Source organism: Paramormyrops kingsleyae, chromosome 5 (genome assembly GCF_048594095.1).
Source record: "Paramormyrops kingsleyae isolate MSU_618 chromosome 5, PKINGS_0.4, whole genome shotgun sequence".
NCBI classification, from domain to species: Eukaryota; Metazoa; Chordata; class Actinopteri; order Osteoglossiformes; family Mormyridae; genus Paramormyrops; species Paramormyrops kingsleyae.
In genome coordinates this window covers 32,553,861-32,574,987 of record NC_132801.1, presented here as the reverse complement: position 1 = coordinate 32,574,987, position 21,127 = coordinate 32,553,861, and the positions used below count along the sequence as shown (strand labels likewise).

The following is a 21,127-nucleotide window of genomic DNA, read 5'->3' as shown; positions in this document are numbered from 1 at the left end:
TTTGTTTATCCTGCCACGCTTCTCCCTCTCAGTACTGGAGATGGTGTCTCTTCTGACTTTCTCAACATAAGCCTGTGGAAGGATAAGGGAATATATTCTAGACAGACAAGGTCACCTTGAAGCTGTATAGTACAAGACAGAGAGATTATGGTAATAATCTACTGTTTTCCATTGCCTTGTCTTCAGGAAGTTTCGTCAGAGTCTGCCTAATGATGTGCTGAGTGGGTCTCTCCCACCTTTGTGTCAGTGCTGAGTCTTTTCGTGGCTCTTGTTCCATTCCCAGAGTCCTCTGGTAGTTTTCTGTTCTGAGACAGAATTACTGAGCTCGCGTGAAACTTGCCAGGCGTTCCCGGTAATGGTTTCCTTAAATCAGGACGGCCAGAGAACTATGCATAGGGTCCAGGGGCAGTTCTCCCCTCCCCCATAGTATTTTGTAGGCCTGTAAATCAGGGGGGCTCATCTCGGAGGGGTGATGCAGAGGCAATTAGAGTCTCACTCTGACTGGATTGATGGGGAGAGCGGTGCCCAGGGGGGCGTGTCAGCCACGTGGGTCATGACAGGTTGACGAGCCCTTTTGCAGAGCGTGAAAGCGGAGGGTATGGGCTCATAGTGGAAGTGTAACGCTCAGCCATTTCGCTTTTAGGGCCGAACTCAGACCCAGAGTAGGTTTCCGAAGATTTCAGCTTTCTTCCCCACACCATATATACACTTCATTCCATTATATTGCTAAATATACAAGTGTAGTAAATAGAATATGAAAAATATTTACTATTCACAGAAGTACCGATACCCATCTGTCTTCCAACCACGTATCAAGTGGAGGTTTGCAGTGAGCACGGCTCCTTTCCAGGAAGCGCTGGGCTGGGGATACCCCGGGCAGGATGCCAGGCCGTTGCAGGGTACACACGCACAGTATGCGCAGTTTAGCGACACCAATTTGCCTAGCTGCATGTTCCTGGACTGTATCAGGAGTGGAAGGTACCCAGAGGAAATTAACTCCACACACAGATGGAAGCGGGATCTGAACCTTCAGCGCTGGTGACGTGAGGCGACTGCGCTGCCCGGTGAGCCACAGCGCCACCCGCAGTTTGTGTTCGTCCTTGTAAAATTAATTAAATCATTTACAAAACAATGTTATGTACAGCAGGGTGACCCCAGGCCATGTGCCTTAACCTGTAAGTAGAGCTAAATATTCAAATGAACAGGACTCAACACTACAACACCTTCGCGAAGCATCTTGAAGACACTTTGCGATGTTTATAGACCTCTAAACGGAGGGACATCCATAGCCCCGGGGCCTGGCGACACTTAAGGCCAAAGCAGCCGCAGAATCTGGATTTAGGAAGGCAGAGGTGGAGAGGCTACAGCAATATTAATGCTGCTGCTGCCACACCATCCTCAGCTGGGGCTTGAAAGGGGGCTGTTAATTTAAACAGAGAACCATTTCCTTAGAATATGGGTCACGGGGGAGGGGGTGACTGATGGCGGGAAGAGACCCAAAAGAAACTGAGGCATCATTTTCCCTCAGCTGTCACACTCTCGCTGTGACACTGCAGGACCCCAAAGCCAACCCCCTGTGTGACAAATGGATATTAAAGCCTGCAGTAATGGTACCAACCATATACTAACATTAAGTCCCCAACAACAGCGGGTCCAACAGGGAACATCGATCCCCTGTCTGACTCTTCACAGATCTGAGTATCAGCCAGATAATTTAAGCTGAGTAAATGTGTGATTTTGTGTTTCTTTTTATCATCCACATCAGCAGAGTTAAGGAACTGATGATTTGACTTTGACTGAACATTTTGATCTCGATTGACCTAGAACAGTGCTTCTCATGCCGGTCCTCAGGGACCCCTAAACAGTCCAAGTTTTTGCTCCCTCCCAACTCCCTGCCCCAAGGACGGCTTGAGAACTGAAGTTAGCGACGATCGATGTGCCTGTTGACTTGGTGAAAATTAGCGTGGTGAGGAACATCAGGCTCGTTATTTTGGTTTTCAGCCAGACTGGTTATTATTTATTATATGACTTAAATGCAACTCATTTTTTGGATTCGTTCAGTTCTATGCCAGCCAGATGACAATGACGAAGCCTTAGTTGTTATTTGTCATCAGTTCAATGTGACAACTTGGCCATTTTAGGCAGCACCATTATGGTCACCAGTATGTCAACAGCAGTATTCTTCAGAACGGACCATTAAGAGCCTTAAGCACGGTACTTAGACTTGCTTTATTTTACACTTGAGTTCAAGGCCATAACTTCTCTGCCCTTTCTGCTTCCATACATTCAGTGCTGCAGAGCACTTAACTTTATCAGTGTGAGATCGGAACTTGACTGATGTTCAGTGTGTCTTCAGACTCCATTCTCACAGCGACTTCTTTCCTCAAAATGCAAAGACGTCTGGGATCCCTAGTATACTTTCTTGTCCCTGACAAGGTTAGCTAAAAGTTCTATTTTTTGTTGTTTTATTGATGCGACCGAAAGTGTTTTCTGTTGAAAAAGAGAAATTGAGTCAGGCAATTTGAAGTAAAAAATTGAGCTGGGAATAGAAATGTGATATTTCCTTGATATCTCTTGTTGTGTCCTACTGTACCTATAAAGCAGAATAGGAACTAGGATGGAGATGCTTCCTCCTGTGTGAATATTGTGTTTAAAACTGGCACCTAAGTACAAAGACACTTACATACACACAATTGTCCTCTGTTGTTTCCTACGATTAAAAAATCTGTACCCACATGCCACTTCCATAATGAGCTCTGTATTTATGACCAGACACCACGGATGAAAACCTTGACCCTTGTGCTTCCGCTGTCCTGCACGTTTGATGGTCTTCTCCATTCCTGAAATGAGATCATAAGTTTTGCCATCCCTCTCCCTTAAGACGTCTCTCAAGGTTGTCCTCAACGGCTCGACCTGGTTACAAGTGGTTCTTGTAAGACTGCTTGCACTTGTGCTAAAAAGCGGGGCTTTTTTTCTCAGAACAGTCTAATTGGACCGCGCTGGGATTTCCAGCTGAGTTTGGTTTCCACTCATCTCTTGTGAGAGAGTGGCTCAGGATTTGATTGTACCTTTTTTAGCTGTGGTCTTTTTTTCTGGCAAGATTCTTGTGGTCTCTTACTGGCAAGATTTAAGGGTAAAAACATGAATTTGACTGATGTTGAGTTTCCTTGTGCTACTCTAGTCCACTCTCCATTTAAAAGTGATTTTCAAGAGCTCTTTTTCCGATTCCACTCAGTCTAAGGGCTGCAAGAGTTTACCCAAGGTTTTGAGCATATACTCCAAAGCATTATTTCCTGACAAAGCCACATATACTGCTTGTCATAGGTCTGATGAGATTAATTACAGATAGACTTTTGAGTTTGTTATTCTATTGACAAGGTGTACAAATGTCACCCTGGGCCCCCCCTCCCAACCACTGCCCTTTTACAAATTTAAGGCCCCCTGTAAAGTGCTGGGCCCCCCGAATCTGTCAGGGTATCCACGCCCCTAGTGCTATCCTCTGTAAAGTACTTAAATTCCTTTTCCTGAGCCAATTCCTTGTTTATCTACTTGGTCAATCATGATTGGTCAGCAGATTGCTGGATACTGCAAAAGCACACATAGAACTCTGAGATACCACACAAAATGAGTTAAACACACCTCGGGCCAATCAGGGGCTTCCCTCTGAACTCCAAAGCGAGATGCCGTCCTTATCGTTTTTAATGTGAAGGCTGATTATCTGTTTATGGTGCGTTTCCCATTAAGCAGAAGGTTTTAAAGGCAGGGGCTGACAATTAGAAAGGGGAGAGTGAGATGTTCCTGTTCTTTGTGTGTTTCCCCTGAACTCCAATCTTGCTGTTGCTATCTATCTTTCAACCGCTTGTCCTGGACAGGGTTGTCGGGGGCACAGGATAGGTGAATCACAGGATAGGTGAATCACAGGATAGGTGAACAACCTGCCAGTCATTCATAGGACACACACACTTGCAATTTAACGGCATCAGTTTGCTTAACTGCATATCTTTTGACTGCTGAGGAAAATAGAGTAACCAGAGGAAGCCCATGCAACGGAGGAGGACATGCAAACAGGAAGAACATCAATTCCATAACACAGCTTTCGGGTGGTGTGAGGCTCCACGGGCTAAGCCTCCATGCTAGTTATTGGAAGGTTGCTGGTTCAAGCCCCAGCCTTGGCAGAATAGTACATTTCTTTGGGCCCCTGAGCAAGACCCTCCTCCCTCCCAGTTTCAGGGGCGCTGCACGCTGGCTGACCCTGTGCTGTGACCCCCCCAGTTTCAGGGGCGCTGCACGCTGGCTGACCCTGTGCTGTGACCCCCCAGTTTCAGGGGCGCTGCACGCTGGCTGACCCTGTGCTGTGACCCCCCAGTTTCAGGGGCGCTGCACGCTGGCTGACCCTGTGCTGTGACCCCCCAGTTTCAGGGGCGCTGCACGCTGGCTGACCCTGTGCTGTGACCCCCCAGTTTCAGGGGCGCTGCACGCTGGCTGACCCTGTGCTGTGACCCCCCAGTTTCAGGGGTGCTGCACGCTGGCTGACCCTGTGCTGTGACCCCCCAGTTTCAGGGGCGCTGCACGCTGGCTGACCCTGTGCTGTGACCCCCAAACTTGCTGTTATCTGTATGTGTTTCTCAGGGGGAGCAAGATGGTGTAGGCATAAAGAAAACTTCCCCATGGGGATGAACAAAATATCACTCTTCTATTCTATTGAAACCCCAACCCTGTTGATGTGAGCTAACAATTGTGCCCCCTGAGCCATCACCTTATTGTCACACATCCAGAGTAATTGAACACTAACAATCTTACCATTTGATAAATGTTCTCAAGAATAGAATTTGAGGAGTTTATTTCAATTATACATGTATTGCTTCAGAAGATCAAATCATTTGTGGTGCCACCTGGTTAACAAACAGCATAACAGTGAAGGACAAAGTACCAGAGTCCCTGCATTCATTTGTAAATATATCAAATCAGAAAAAAATAAGTGCTCAGATATATTCACCAGGAAGCCCAAATCACACAGTAAAAGAATGCTGACAGCGGAATATAGCCGTACAAGTACAGCAGTTTTTGAATATTTTAATTGATTCATTCTAAGGTTATTGTGTATAAGCTGCCCATCCCATTGTTGATGGCAAGCAAGAAATCCTCTTTCATGCACAGGAAAAATTATTCCAAAGGGTGAGTAATTTACACCGAGAATTCAAATATGTAAAATTTTTTTAAATCATAACTTCCACTTATAAGTATATGCAAATACATCCATTGGTGTAGTGATCTCTGCTTGGCTCTGGATTAACCTTATTGTTTCATAGTCTTGCCTCTCTGGTTAAGGTTTCATTCAGATGGGAGTCTGTCAGTAGATTCCCAGTGGGCTTAGCCTGCCCATGTCTCTTTCTGTACTTACCTGGGTGTTGAGTCATAAGTGAAGCTGACAGGGGACTCGTAAAAGAAATCCTCTTTGTGTCACCATAATTCTACCTTGGCTGGGGTCTGACAGGGCTACTAATGTCTCATTGAAGTATCTTGTAGGCTGTGCTTTGTCACTCTGTGAGGGTACAGCCTTGGCAGAAGATCCTGAGATGGCATCTCACGTCCACCCTGGGGGGGGGGTGGGGTGGGGGGGGGTACTGGGAATGAAGTGAGTCATTCATCCAGCCTGTACTGGCAGCAGCAGCCTATGAACGACACGCCGGCTTTTAGCAAAAGTGTAATGAGATTCGTTTGACAGATAGCTTTTACTTGTTTGAGTGAATGACTGTCCTGAATGACTTACTAAACACTGCTATGCTGTTTAAATCATTGTGTTCTATTGTAACCATTTTAAAATGGAAATACAGCACATTTGCTGAGTGGATAGCACTGATTCTACATTTGGGAATGTGAATCCTGCCTTCTTTCTCTCTCTGTCTGTGGAGTTTGAGTGTCCAAATGTCCCCACAATGTGAGGTAAAAACCTGTTTTTTTTTTTACATTGTTGGGGCCATTTTTTCAGTCCCCACAAGGGGAAACTCAATTATGTGAAAACTTGCGATGGCAATCAAAAAACTAAAAATGCCAAAAGTCTTGTATTTCGTTTGGTTACTTATGGTTACGGTTTGGGCTGGGTAGGAGTTAAGGATGTCATTGCTGAGATTAGGGCTCGTCTCATAGAATTTAATATTAACATGTGTGTATGTTTATGTATGTGTCCTGAAGTACACTGTCTTCCCACCCATGGTGTACCCCAGCCTTGTGCCCTGTGCTGCCTGGGACAGACCCCAGGCCCCCTACAGTCCTGATCAGGATACATGGATGGATGGATGGATGGATGGATGGAAATACTTTTACGAATACTGTAAGTTATTTAGTGCCATAACTTACAGTGGGTATTCATTTGAAAATTATTTGGCCATTTTCACTAATCTTCTTGAGTGTGAAATGCATGTTTTAGATACAACCCCTGTTGATACTGAAATACAGGTGGTAGCTGGGCAGCATTGTATCATTTTATTACCTTTTTTGGGTTCTGTCAAGGCAATTATTCATTGTCTAGTTTTCACATCCATGAAGGGTGACAGGAAATACTATATTCTGAACAATTCTGATCTTAGTTCTTAGAGCTATGGCAGTACTATTAAAGATTTTTTTTCTACACCTTTCATTGCATCTCTGGCAAGTTTCAGTCTGCATCATATATCTTGACTACTGACTACACTAGTGATCTTTTTTCTAGAAGGAAAAAGCTGTCAGTAACCTCTGTCCCAGCTAACAGAGAACATTCTCAGACCTACAGCCAAAGTTCTGTGAAGGTCCTCTCAAGGATGGCAGAGAACATTCTTACCATAACATTAGTGGAATTTTATTTCCACGTTTTACATATTAACAAAGGTTCTGTCAATGTCAGCATGATAAAATTATTACCTAAACATCCTTTATTGTTGAAAAATATTGTTTTATAATAAAAATATTATTTTATGAAAGTGCGATATGTTTATACTGAGACTGTGCTCTCCAGCCTTGGACCTGTCATCTTCACTTTGCAAAGGCACAGTGCCACCGGCTGCTCTATCATGTCCTTCATTCATTCATATATAATTATTCTTAGTTGTAATAATAGTAACATGGTGGGAACGTCAGGAAAACTGGATACTTTGAACATTTCCATACTTTAATTGTAACGTTCGATAAACATTCCTAGAACAAAAATGATTAGTAGGAGTGTCTCACCATTAGCACAGAAGCCAGAGGCTGATGAAGTGCTCATAGTGTCTGTTTTCTTCACAATAAACCATAGACTCAATGTTTCACTCTGTCCTTTGACTGCGCTTAGAAGTAGCTTCAAATCTTCATTTTCCCCTATAAATATGTTCTCATCAACACAGGTGACCACAGGTTACTGTTGGTTCTTCCATCAATCTTGAGTGCACAATTGTCTTCTTCCAGTTATTCTACCTAAAATTTGAATTGGTAGGGTGATAGCATGCATCCTCGTCTGCCTGTTTAGTAATCCAGAACCTGACAATTCAACCATTTTCCCTCCTGATCGTGGCTTCTTGTCCAGTGTAGAGATTCTTTAAAAGGACCATTAGATGCTCTGTTACACCCATTTTCCTGAGAACATGATTCCTGGGACACAGTTTGACATGATCAATGCAATCAAAGGCTTTGCTATACTTTTAAAATACCTTTTGACCTCTTTTGTTATTCCTTGTTTTTCGTTTTATTACCCATCATGCATCAGATGTTTATTGTTCCTTGGCCTATGGGTCTGTTGGGATGCCATGAATCCTCAAGGCCTTTTTCGGTAGTGATCTCAGGGTTAATCTGACCTCCTCATTCATTACTGAAGGTTCTTCCGTGTATATGACCTTATTGATCGCATCTTGGTTGTTGATACCTTAACTGAAAAAGTCTTCTGTGTATTGCTTTTTCTTAACTTTTCTTAACTTTCATCCACACTCGAGGTTGAAACTTTTCATTAATCATAAAGATGCCTATTTTCTCCTTATTATATACTATATATAATATTTCATATATAATATGAAAACATGATTTTCTTCTCCTATCACCAGCCTGGGTCAGGGTTACTTTTAAAAATAACTAATTTATTTTTGTTCACATATGAAAAGGCAAACTAAATGATGACGAACAAAAGAATCCCCAAAATTGTTTTTCTTCATTCTTTGATGACTTCAGCAAGCTCTTTGAACATTTTAAGTGCTCATTTAAGCCTTTCCACATTTTAAGAACAAAATAAAAGAGAATGATCAAGTAAGTTGTGCAAACAGGTCAAATGTAGTCATTGGTTAGGCGGTCTATAATTTTAGGAACAAAGCAAATGAGTATCACAGCCCAATAATAATAAAAAAAACCTTTTACGTGGCTATCTGTGTCACGTTCGGGGACGGGCGAGACGGGAAGCAAGCGAGTTGAGCCAGACTGACGAGTAGAATGGGGGTTTATTCGCAGACGGACAGACAGGCACGGACAATACAATGCCGGATCTGGCAGACATGGGGAGACGCGGACTGATATACACAAGACTTGGTAAACGGAACAGGCAACAGGTGAGAACCATCAGGGCTGAACACGAGGTAATGAGGGGGGCGTGGCACACATCGGGATCGTACGGAGCGGGATATGACAGAACCCCCCCCCAAAGGCGCGCACACTGGGCGCGCCAGAGGAGAGGCGACGGACGAGACGAACCGGGAAAACAGGACCTGGAAAACAAAACAGAACGTCAACCAAAACCAGGGAACAGAACGGAGACACAGAACAAGAACAGGGACGAGACGAAAAGACAAGACACGACACAGAACAGGGAAGGCGGACAGACAAACCAGGAAGGGAGACACAGAAGGAGGGGAGAAAGGCGGAACAAAAGGGCCAGGAGTGAACGGAGGAGACAGAGAGGGACGAGGAACAAAGGCAGGAGGGACAGACGGGAACGGAGGAGGAACAAGGGGAGCACGAGGGAGCCCAGGCGGGCGACAGGCAGCGGCCGGAGGGGCCGCAGGGGAGAGGGAGGAGGGAGCAGGAGGGGACCACCCAGGGGCCAAGGGAACGGGACGAGGGAGTGACAGAGGGGACACGGAGGGAGCAGGAGGGAACCCCAGTGAAGGCAAGCAGGAGGGGGAAGCCGCGGCAGGCGGAGGCGCAGCCGGAGCCGGCGAAGGCGCCGTCCGACGCTCAGCCGGAACAGGGGGGCCCGGAGGCGACCGACAAGGAGCCGGAGGCGCGACCGAGGACCGGCACTGCGGAACCAGGGGGGGACCCGGAGGCGACCGCCGACCCCGAGCCGGAGGAACCGCAGGCGGCCCCGGAGCCCCAGCCAAGGCGAGCGAGGGCGAGCCAGGGGGCAGGGCGGGCGGGAACCGGGCCCAACGCCTATGGCCCCGGCCCTTTCGGGACACGGACAGGCGGGGTCCTAAGGGGCGTGGGCCCCTGCAGGGAGAGGGATCTGGGGTCCACAGGACGGTCCCCAAGGGATCCCACTCAAGGTCCCCCTCGAGGACAGGAGTCTGAGTCTCGGGCGGGGCCACGGGTGTGGCCAGTGCAGCAGGCGGAGCCGCCGACGAGCAGGGCTGGACCGGCTGGACAGGCAAGCAGGGCTGGACAGGCGAGCTGCCAACCGGGGACGCCGCGGGCAGAGCAGCGGCAGCAGCCGGCGATGCAGCCGCGGGCATGGCCGCAGGCAGTGCAGCCAGAGGCCAGACGGGCGAGACGGGCAAGTCAGGTACGTGGCCAGCAGGGGGTGCTGCAGGCAGAGCAGGGACCACTGCAGGCGCCTCGGGCATACGGTCAGCAGGGGGCGCCTCAGCGGGCGCCACCAGCACGCGACCAGCAGGAAGTGCCTCAGCGGGCGTAAGGTCAGCAGGGGGCGCCTCAGCGGGCGCCGCCAGCACGCGACCATCAGGGGGCGCTGCAGGCAGAGCAGGGGCCACTGCAGGCGCCTCGGCGGGCGCCACCAGCACGCGGCCAGCAGGGGGCGCCTCGGCGGGCGCCGCCATCACGTGGCCAGCAGGGGGCGCAACCGCGGCCACCTCAGGCAGTTTAGGCGCCGGCAGGACAGGCGAGCAGGAGCAGGGCTGGCCGGGCAGGACAGGCAAGACGGGCAGTTCAGGTGCCGGCAGGACAGGCAAGAAGGGCAGTTCAGGTGCCAGCAGGACGGGCACCGCCATCATGCTGCCAGCAGGGGGCGCCGCAGCGGGCGCCGCCATCACGCGGCCAGCAGGGGGCGCCGCAGCGGCCAGTGCCGCAGGCAGAGCAGGCAGGACAGGCGGGTCAAGCAGGACAGGCGGGCAGGGCTGGCCGGACAGGACAGGCGAGACGGGCAGGTCAGGCGAATGGACAGCAGGAGCCGCCGCTGTCTGGGCAGGCGGGTCAGGCAGGACAGGCGGGTCAGGCAGGACAGGCGGGTCAGGCAGGACAGGCGGGTCAGGCAGGACAGGCGGGTCAGGCAGGACAGGCGGTGCCGCGGGCAGAGCGGCAGCAGCTGCAGCAGGCGGTGCCGCGGGCAGAGCTTCGGCAGCTGCAGCAGGCGGCGTCGCGGGCAGATCGGCGGCGACAGCAGCAGGCAGCGCAGCCGCGGGCAGACCGGCTCTAGAGACCCGGGGAATTGCGTCTCTCACCGGGCTGATCCCTTTTCCGTGCAGGCGTTCCGGCCGGTACGGATATGCCTCCCGCGGAGGCGGCATCTCACCGTGGACGCTGAGCAGGCGGGTAGCGGCGAAGTCATCCCAGGGGAGCGGTGAGCCCTCATGCTCCCTGGCTAACTCCCAGGCGGGGAGCAGAGTGCAAGCCCCCAGGAAGAGAGACGGAGCCTCCTCCTGCTGCACTCTGTCTCTGTTCCGCCGCTTCTTGCCGCTTACCTGGGGAAGCGGAGCCTCCGCGGCCACTTCGCCCGGGCTCCGGGCGACGCGTTCTCCTCTCAGCCGTGTGAGACGCTTGCTGAGACGGCGTAGGAGTTTGCGTGCCCGCTCGAGCGGGTACTGCTGTCCAGGCGGGCGCTCTTTTGTGAGGAGGTCCGCACCCCGGGTGGCCAGCTCCAGGGCTACAGGATCCTCTAGTACTTGCGGTTGGGAGCGCCAATACACGAAGTCTTGCAGGAGACCGAGCCGGTGGTGCTCGGTCTCCCGCGTCGTGTTGCTAGGGAGATCCGGCATTCTGTCACGTTCGGGGACGGGCGAGACGGGAAGCAAGCGAGTTGAGCCAGACTGACGAGTAGAATGGGGGTTTATTCGCAGACGGACAGACAGGCACGGACAATACAATGCCGGATCTGGCAGACATGGGGAGACGCGGACTGATATACACAAGACTTGGTAAACGGAACAGGCAACAGGTGAGAACCATCAGGGCTGAACACGAGGTAATGAGGGGGGCGTGGCACACATCGGGATCGTACGGAGCGGGATATGACAATCTGGAATAAGTACTGATCCCACTTTGACATAAAATAGATATTAGATATTTGTTTATTTTAGTCATGTGATGCCAAAGAGCCTGTACAAAGCTTAAACATACAGCCTTTTTGGCTGATGTCTTGCTTTTGAGCACGTAACGAGGTTTGCATGAACAAAACACCGCCATCATTCTTTGTGTTGTGTACATCTGCAAGGTCGCAACAGTCATTGCAGACATGATGGCATCCAGTTCTTGTTATATTTCATCATTTTGTACATTTTAGTTTGAGCATTCAAGAATATGAGAGCTATTATTCCATGTGATTGGCTACAGGTCTGAATCTTCCTGCCAATAAATGGAGGGTATCCTCTTCCCGACCAATAAAATTCTGGAAAGACATACTGCATAAACCGATCTGACTGAAGTTTCATGTCCAGAGGAATTTACAGATTTTCCCTGCGGTGTAACAAATTACTTTAATGTTATTGACACAAATGGTATGGGGTCTTGTAAATATTGAATGCTGAGGTTAAGCTGGTAATTAAGAACCTCAAATCTGACTAACCCATTAAACAGATTTTAATGCTCAAGTTGTTACGTAATCACTCGTGTTCCCCCCCCCCCAGCCCGGTGCATCATGCACTCACGGACATTTACACTCAACATGCGGAACACGTGTAGGATGCCATGAACACCTCCCAGTGAGAATGATAGCTCAGCATGTCTAATGCAATGAGCCAAAAAGGACTGAATAATCAACAGAACATGACCTTCTACAAACATCTGCGTGAAATCCCCAAACCGCAAAGATGTTAAGTAAACCACGGGGTGACATGAGTCGGGGGAGTGTTCTCAGGTGACTATCATGCACTGCGACTGACAGCAGACAGCGTAGTCACTCGATAGGTGCTTGATATTTCCCTGGACGCTTATGAACCACAAGTTCAGATACTTCTAATTATAAAATCCGCATATCTCCTGCAGTAGTGTCGTTTTACACTGCTTAGTTTTCTCAGCCTGTGTGCATTTCGTTAACCTCACATAAACAACACAAACGTCCCGCTTTTTGTTTTCTAATTTAATGACTACTGTACTACTTTTTAATAAACATAAAAACATGAGTGTCAGGGAATGCCTTGGTTGCACATTACATAGCTGCAAATTGGTACAGACTTCAATTCGGAAAGCGGTCTTTGTTTGTTAATATTTCGCCCCCGTTGACTGCTGCTTTTTGACCAACAAAAGCTTGCGTGGGCTTAACAGAACAGGTATATTTATACTCAATATAGTAGTGATAGTTTAATAATTTTAGATACTCTTTTAAAATTGTGTCGTTTTTGTTTTTATTTTAACAGGTTCACATAGAAATTAACATCCAGATCAGCTGATCTAATTCATACTGATTATTGCTGTAATGTACCGTGTGTTCTGCACTTCTGTTGACACTTGGAAAAATTTCACCAGTCAGGCATGGAACAAATTTGGTTTTATTCAGATCTATAATTCTAAAAAAAAATAGTATTAGAACAAAGACCATTTTCTCATTTGTTCATTCAGTTGCAATAATTTCTCATCAAACAGTTTCTTTTGAAGTGTAAATGATTCACTAATAATCCACGTCTTCTGCTCAGAGAATAAATATAAGCAAATACATTTTTTAATAGTATTCTGTCACACATTACAAATACCAGCAAAAAAGCTCTCTTCCACACTGATTTTGGAAATCCAGGGTATAATTGTAGATAATTGGATGATTATGGCAGATGTTTTAATACATTTTTTTGCGGTATTTGATTTTATCCTCTTTCCGTGATTACTGTCCACGTGCTCCTGTTAAACCTCCTGAAAGCCGCACATAGTGGGTGAGGCTGGCTGACCCCTCTGTATAATACAGGCCGCTTGTGTTTGACATACACATGTTCCGGGGGTCAACCTCTGTCACGTAGGAAAACCCAAGCTGGGTGCTTCTGGTCTGATACTCTTTGGTGAGGGAATCCCTCTGAGGGGTGTGATGTCATATCAGCTGGCACTACTCTCTCTCTCTTCCCCCAGGCTCCCTGACGGTGTCCATCACAGACATGAGAGCCCCAGTGGTGGGAGGATCCGGCGGGGTCTACGCGCTGTGCTCCGCACACCTGGCTAATGTCGTCATGGTAACTGCCATCGTTATCACCGTTATCGGGATTAGCTGGAAGTGAGTGAGGGGTGGGGCGGGCGGAGGCCTGGAAGAAACCAGGCGAGAAGATGCAGCTTTTATTTTCTTTGCTCAGGCAGGCCGGCCTTTGCGCACTTATTTGCCTTTGTGTCGGGCTGATCGCGGTCCGCATGCCCACGCAGGGTACGCACTCAGCTCCTTCGACGCCATGAAAAACGGCTGACGCGCATTTATCCGCATCGCAAACAGCAAAGCAATCAGGACACAAACGCGCTCCTGCCTGCCTTTGGGCGACGTGTTTGGGGAGAGGCTTCCCTGTGATTTATCATCAGCTGACAGCCCAGATTGGCTGCTGCAATGTCCTATCTTGCTCTAATAATGTCACCATCGGCTATATAACCGGGTGTCATCTCCATATTGATGGTCCCCACTGGATATGCAATGGCATCATTTGCATTTAGCTGAGTATTAAATCACAGACAGTGGGGCCCCTGCAGAAATGTTCTGATTTATCTTCATAGCCACAATTGAACAGGATTCCTTATTTTATTTTTAAAGCAAAACAGATCATTTGTGTCACTAATGTTTTTGATTTATGTATTGTTCTGGATTATTTTTATGCGAATATGGGAAGCTTTTACTTATTCCAGATTTTCCTTCTGTACTCCTGTGAATACAATTCACAAAGATAGATAGATAGATAGATAGATAGATAGATAGATCGATCAATCGATCGGGGGGAGGAGCCATGTGACTTTGAGCCCCTGCAAATCTCTGAGAGTCATGGGACCACTTTACAAAAGTGCACTGAATAACTATACCAGCATGTCATGTGTCTTACGTAATTGCAACATTGTGGGAAATTGGGAAACGAAAATGAGCCGATTCAGAAGGAGAATTCTAAGCTTAATGAGAAACAAATGGACATATTGTGTATACTATTATCAGCCCTGAAAAATTCCAGTTTTACACCAACCTGCCCCAAGTCGCTATGCACAGACACATGAATGATTTCTCAGATCTATGCGTGTTGTGTCTTTCGTCCTGGGGAGCTGCACCAGCGGGCCGCATGTGGGCGTGTGGCTCCGTATTTCCTGCTTCGATAAAATGCCTGGATTTAGTACACAAAGCAAGTCCTCTCTCTTTAGCACTATGGAATGTCTGCCTCCCTGACAAACTTATCACTGACTTGTGGGCATTATTATAAATTTATGGGCACTGCCTTGGGCTTATTACACATTTCGGGAGGGTATTTAATAGGTCCTTTCTTTATTGGTTTTCGCCCGGATCTTTAATCTCGCATGCTGCTTATTCCATGTCTTTTGCAGAAAAAAAATGTTTGTGAGCCCAAGCCCGCCTCTTGATAGTGACAATTCTTCAAGCACATAGTCAAACTTTTGCAGCAGTAAATTTTTGCTTTCAGAGCTTATGTCAGGTGACTTTCAGATCCAGAGAAATCATTGCATCCCCTATTAATTTTATGGGGGACCAACATGATCTGTGGTGCACCCTAGTGGCGGGAGGCTGGAATTGGAGGAAAAACATTATTATATTGACCACAATCTGCCATGCTGTGTTGCAGAACTGGGCTGGAATGCGCTGTCCATACAAGCTGCTCCGGATGATCCTGGCTCTCGTGTGCAGTAAGTCTATCAGATGATTGGAATTCTCCCATATCTAACCTGTAATAGGTCTATTTTCCAAACGCCAGCTAAAGGCATGCGAATGTCCCTCATGGCTGGATTCTTACTTCCTTTGTGGGTCACCTGACCGTGGCAAGTCCAATCAAGGATGCTCTTGTCGTGGAGGAACCTCCCAGGTGATGACATCACCGATGCGGCATGACTGTTCTCTCGCCCCCTGCAGTGAGCTCGGAGGTCGGCCGTGCAGTGTGGCTACGATTCTCCCCACCCCTGCCCTCCTCCGGCCCCCAGCCCAGCTTCATGGCCCACCTGTCTGGAGCAGTGGTGGGTATCAGCATGGGCCTACTCATCCTGCGCAGCTACGAGGAGAGCCTGCAGCAGCAGTGCTCCTGGTGGGTCATCGTCTTCTCTTTCATCACTTTCCTTCTGTTCGCCATATTCTGGAACATCTTTGCCTATGAACTCCTTGGGGTGCAGATACCCCCTCCGCCCTGAAGAGGACGCCCTTCTTTCACCTTTCCAGTGCGCTCTATGACTAACCTCATCCTGTTCTCCTCCTCGGTTTCTTAACTCCAGACACATTGGAACAGGTTCTTAAAAGAAAACAACAAGAAAATCATTGTCCGAGGATAGAAGTTCATTCTACCAATTTTTTGGGGGAAGGGGGGGGGGGGTACTTTTCATGGGAATATATGCGATCTGTAGTTTTGTAAACCTTTCCCATTGTACCAACTAAAAAGTCAATTCCCTCTTCACTGTGGTAACCTCATTCCTCTCATGTTGATCCTGACTCTCCGGGCAGATTTGGAGAAGATTCTCCTTGGGGTGTTTCTGTAGATTTCAAAGGAAGGTCTGCTGATACATGAATTGACTTTATGTCAGAATATGGGAGGGAAGCTCTTGAGGTACCAGTTACTTTAGCCTTGAGGATCCAGCATTTGCACTTTTGACTCTCGAGGCACGATGGTTTTCGGTATTAAACTAAAGGTAAAAACAAACTCACTGTGTTAATCAACAGCCTGAGAAATGTACTATACAGATTTCGTCATGATTAATAAGGGCAGGAAGAGAGCAGGAGGAGAAAACGAGATGATTATATATGACACTCTTGAAATCGACTCGAGGGAGAATGAAAGCAGTGCATACTGTCATATGCAGCACATCTATATATCTTCAGTTTAGAGTGAGTGTTGCCAGACGCTTTAGTAGACCTGCAGACGCCCATACTAAGACCATATAATACTGATTACGAAGACAATTAAAATGTCCTGATCATCTCCGGTTTCACCCCAGATGCCAAAAGTCATTGGACATTTACAGAGGAGTTCCTTTAGTGGTACCATCAGATCAGCCTGATTTCTTATGTCAAAGGGGCAATATGCAAAATACCATTGCTTTGCCTGCTCAGCCACTGACAGACCTGCCAAGGGGGTGTGGACAGACCACCTGCTGTCCCAACCCTCCATGTCCACATCAGAGGCCATTAGTGCCCAACTTATACCTCAGTGTCCTAAGGACTGTATACTTTTGTACAGGAATGTACTGAAAGTTATTTTAATCATCTTATTTCTTGGGTTTCTTTTTTCATATCTGTATTTTGTTCACTGTCTTCAATACTTCATTATTTTCCTTCGGAGGAAAAGGGATGATGTTTCAAATGGTGCCAAATTGTTACTTTCTTATGCCTGTTACTGTTGCATTGTTCTATGATTCTTAGTAAACATCCAGTAAAAAAGAATATATCGATAAAATTACGAATACTTGGACAAATAATAGTCTTGGATCATTCCATTTTTTCTTTTTCTTTTTAAAAAAAAAAAAAAAAAACAATCAAAACGAGCCATGGGGAGATCAGCATGGACATATCCTGACAACTTTGCAGCAAGTTAGGAACAAAGAAAAACAATAAAAGTTACACAAAACGATTTTAAGCCTTTTCCTAAAATTGGTTACAGCATATAGGTCAAATATTAGACACATTTAAAATTTTCATTAAAATTTAATAACAGAATATAAGCAAACCACATGCATGTGCTACAAGATATATTTAATAAATTCTTAATGAACCTTTTTCTGTTTAGAAAAATGGGACTATGATCAATACAAATGTCCATAAACATGATAATATTGGTCTGCTGAATTCCATGTAAAGATTTATTATGAGTCTCATACTACAGCGACTAAAGATTTAAATATTTTCCCAGAAAGTAAATGGTGTAAATTAGCAGGCAACAGAAACCAGCAAAGGTCACGGGCATATTGGAAATGTGTCCTTTAAGCTTTAGTTTAATTTACCTTCAAAGGTTATACCTAACTTTAACATTGTCAGTTAGCTGACAATGATCACAACACCAATAAAATATTGGCACTGCACTGATCATTCTACAAATCTCTAATGAACTTTTAAATTTCCTTTGATATTTCTTTGTTCCTGCTTATAGGTCAGAAAGGGCTTGTTAATTAGCAATTTGAAGAAAGTTCTCTTGTCAATGTCACATGACTCACGTCCGGGGGAGGTACTTTGTGTACTGTTGCATACTGCCACATTGCCCTTCTCACATCGAACACTGACCTCTGATTATTTTACTGCGGGGTGACGATGACCTTTCTAGCAGAAATCTATTTCAAAAGTGTGGACATCTCTGTCTGTGTTGGATGAAATTGCCGGCATCTGCTCTGACCATAAACAGCTCCTGAAATGCAGAGCACTATCTTCTACTGCGCAGTAATGCAAAGCGATGGAGATTGTTGGGGGAGTGGATTGAAGTGGTTAGAATGCCGCTGAGAATTCTATGAATGCTTCGAATTCTGCTCTAAAAGGGAAGGTGTGCAGCAAAATCGGGGGCTAAGAATTAATTTTGTATAGTTAAAGACAAATAAAAAGGAAAATTGATCACAGTGAAGCAGAAGAGGTTTGATGTCATGTTAACTGTAAATTAATATATGCACTGAAGCAAAATTCAAAAGTCAAATTAGCGTCAAGTAAAGTTCTGAATAAAACTGGTTAAGGGCTAGACACATTAAGGGATGCCTTTAATTCCCTATAAATTTGAGTAAATAATGATGAAATGGGAAGGGGTGAACGGCGACCGGCTGCGGTTTGTAATTAAGGTTTGTTTGTTACGAGGGTGCAGGGTCTCAAGACTGTGAGAGGGTGTGTGTTGGGACAACATAGTGGACTGGATTATCCTGCACTATTAAACACTGCCTGGTATGGCCCAAAGGCAAGCCACTAAAGTGTTTATTGGGAGGTGAGTTAAACCCGCTGTGATTGACTTCTCACAATAATCCCACCCATTGTTGGTTTCAAAGCCTAGTATCTCCTTATAGTATTTTTTCAAGGGTCAGATATCATTCTACACGTTAGGGTTTTGGCATTTTTACTTGAACACTTAATGATACTACAATGACCACCATGCAGAGACTGTTTTCCTTGGTACTGTTGGCTAAATATCGCCACTACCTATCTTCAGCCATCATATCTGATTCTATCGCAAACATCGGGATGTAAGAGCGATTGTCTTGATCCATGGGCGGTATTGATGACTCCAAGGCAACAGGCTGAGCCAGATGCCCTGCATATGACACAATTAATGCGATGTAAATACAGAAAAAGACCAAAAACACCTTCTAGCCTCTCCATAGACTGTAGTGGTAGACAGAGTTACAGAGAAAACAGTGATGGCGTGAAACAAGACCTGTTATGTTTCGTGTTTTCATTGCATGAGAAAGTGTTGCAAAAAAAAAAAAAAGCAGCAGAGGTGGGTAGTGAGGAGGAGAGAGGCTGTTCCTGTAAACCTTAGGAAATACTGTTTGTAGATACGTGAGCTGTGGCTTCTTCCTAATTGTACAGTTTATTTTCAGAATTTTTGAGAACGTTTTCAAGGGAAAATATTTACAGTGAGGTTAAGGAACTGAATGAGTCAGACATGCCTCCGTTCAAAAACGGCTCAAATTATGGGGGAATTTGAGCATCTGTTAAGAAAATATAATGTGGCTACTGATGTAAACCAGACACATCCTTGAAGGTGTGTGTCAGTAAGCTGGAGATGTTTATTTCCTGCTGCTACATCAGTGACAAGTATGCCTAATTACCTGGCACTAGGACCTAACCCTAAGACAGCTTTACCGGAACGTCCTCTATGAGCCAGCATCTCCTGGATATTCAGCTTACAGAAATGTTTTTTAATCCAGAGCAGCATTTACACAACAGCTAGTGAAAATAAGCCGTGCAAGTCAGATACAAGGTGTATAGCTAGTGAAGCTATCTTCAGCTAATCTATTGGCACAGTCTAATTGATCTCTTTACTGAATGCTCCTGCTGAGGTGCAAGAGCAGACGTGGAATCACGGAGGTATTGAAGTACATTTATACTTCCAAGAGACGAATCCATTTGTCTGTTTTAGGTGTACACACCACTGCCTTAGAGGAAACGGCGGTTTGTAGCCAACCACATCTGAAATTAAATTAGTGATTACTATGTTTAGAGAAAGAAGGCATGCATACAGAAAACATCTGACGCTGTGTAGCCATATTTGTGAAAAATCAGTTGATTTTACCAGGCGGTGACTTTACAGAATCTGGATATTCTAAGCCTTTTCTTGGCTTTTTTCACAATAAGACAGAGGAACATACACTGACACTATTTGGGAAAACCTCATTCATTTTTGAAAACCCTGACCAGGATTTCACTTTCTCAGCTTTAATCACCTTGTGCAAAGTGTAATTCTTTGATGTAATTACTGCTGTAATTTGGTGTTGTCATTTTCAAGGTTTAAAAGTCTTTGACTTGTCTTTTTGAAGTGTTACTTCCTAATGTTAAAACCTCTGTCTTTTGAATTCATTTGGAGTATTGTACACATTTACTGTGAGAATTCCTGGTGTCCGTTTGAGATCCTTCAGTTTGGTTCCATGTTTGACGACTTCCTATTGCTAGCCTATTAAGAGATACCTTTACCTCAAGGAAACATTATTGATCAAAACTCACAAAGCAAAACCAGCATAATGATTACCTTTCACAGGAAGACTCTCCCATTTTGGCCAGTTCAAACCATGCTAGGGAAGGCCATTTGAAGAGGCTGCATTGTGTTTACCTGTTCTCAGACTGGAAGGGAGGCAGGGAGACCGGCTGCTGAGAAGTCATATATATGTGTATATATTCGCTGCTACCGTAGTTTCCATATTCCTCTTGCTATAATAAATCTGGTGCCAAGACAAGGGGAAGGATGAACATATCTAAAAATCCAGATCCAGAGGTTGTACCAACCCATCGTTTACAATCTTGCTATGGAAAGAAAAAAAAAAAAAGTATTTTTTTCTGATTCAGAAACTGCTACAAATTAAAAATGTAAATATAGTTTATATTATATTCTACGATTATTTATTGGCGTATTGTACTTTATAAATGTAACTTAACGATTTTATATTGTATATAATTTTGTTTTCTTTTGTACTGTTCGTTGTACTTGCTTTCATTTAGAAACCACACAAATAAAGAGCTGAGACGTGGAGAAGCCCTTCCAATTTCTCGCAGGTCTGTTCAGTGTCCTCTGGCAGCCTTGACTCCCAGGTTGGGGGCTTCCAGCCATAACGATCCGCCCGCTCATGGGACCCGGTACGTGCCCTGCTTGCGATGGCTGTATTTCTCAATGCGGCACGCCCCATCTGGAGCCACTACTACTATCGACAGTGTCCAGGACCGTGGCTGACACAGAAGCATCCCCAAGCTGCCTGCTGCCCGACTTTATTATGAAAGCACCGATGCAGACCAGGCTCCAGGAATAGCTGCATCCCAGCCCGTGTCTGCAGAACCTTCAAACGCGGCCAATTTACCGTCCCCATCTTCAGCAAATCAATTCCACATACAACAATCACAGTGCAGCACAAGTCGAGCTTTTTAAACAAAGGCTGCATATTTAAATCAAATAAAGCAAAACTCGCAGGC

The 21,127-nt window shown here is 46.0% G+C and overlaps 1 protein-coding gene across 1 annotated transcript in view; it reads left to right on the top strand.

Moving 5' to 3' along the window:
• The window catches only part of rhbdl1 (rhomboid, veinlet-like 1 (Drosophila)), a 57,691-nt gene extending 36,995 nt beyond the window's left edge, over window positions 1-20,696 (top strand). Inside the window, exons 6-8 of the mRNA XM_023808034.1 lie at window positions 13,438-13,538; window positions 15,123-15,183; window positions 15,407-20,696. Coding sequence (XP_023663802.1) covers window positions 13,438-13,538; window positions 15,123-15,183; window positions 15,407-15,678 — 434 coding nt within the window. The 3' untranslated portion in view covers window positions 15,679-20,696. The remainder of the gene's footprint in view (window positions 1-13,437; window positions 13,539-15,122; window positions 15,184-15,406) is intronic.
• Window positions 20,697-21,127: the final 431 nt, after the last annotated feature.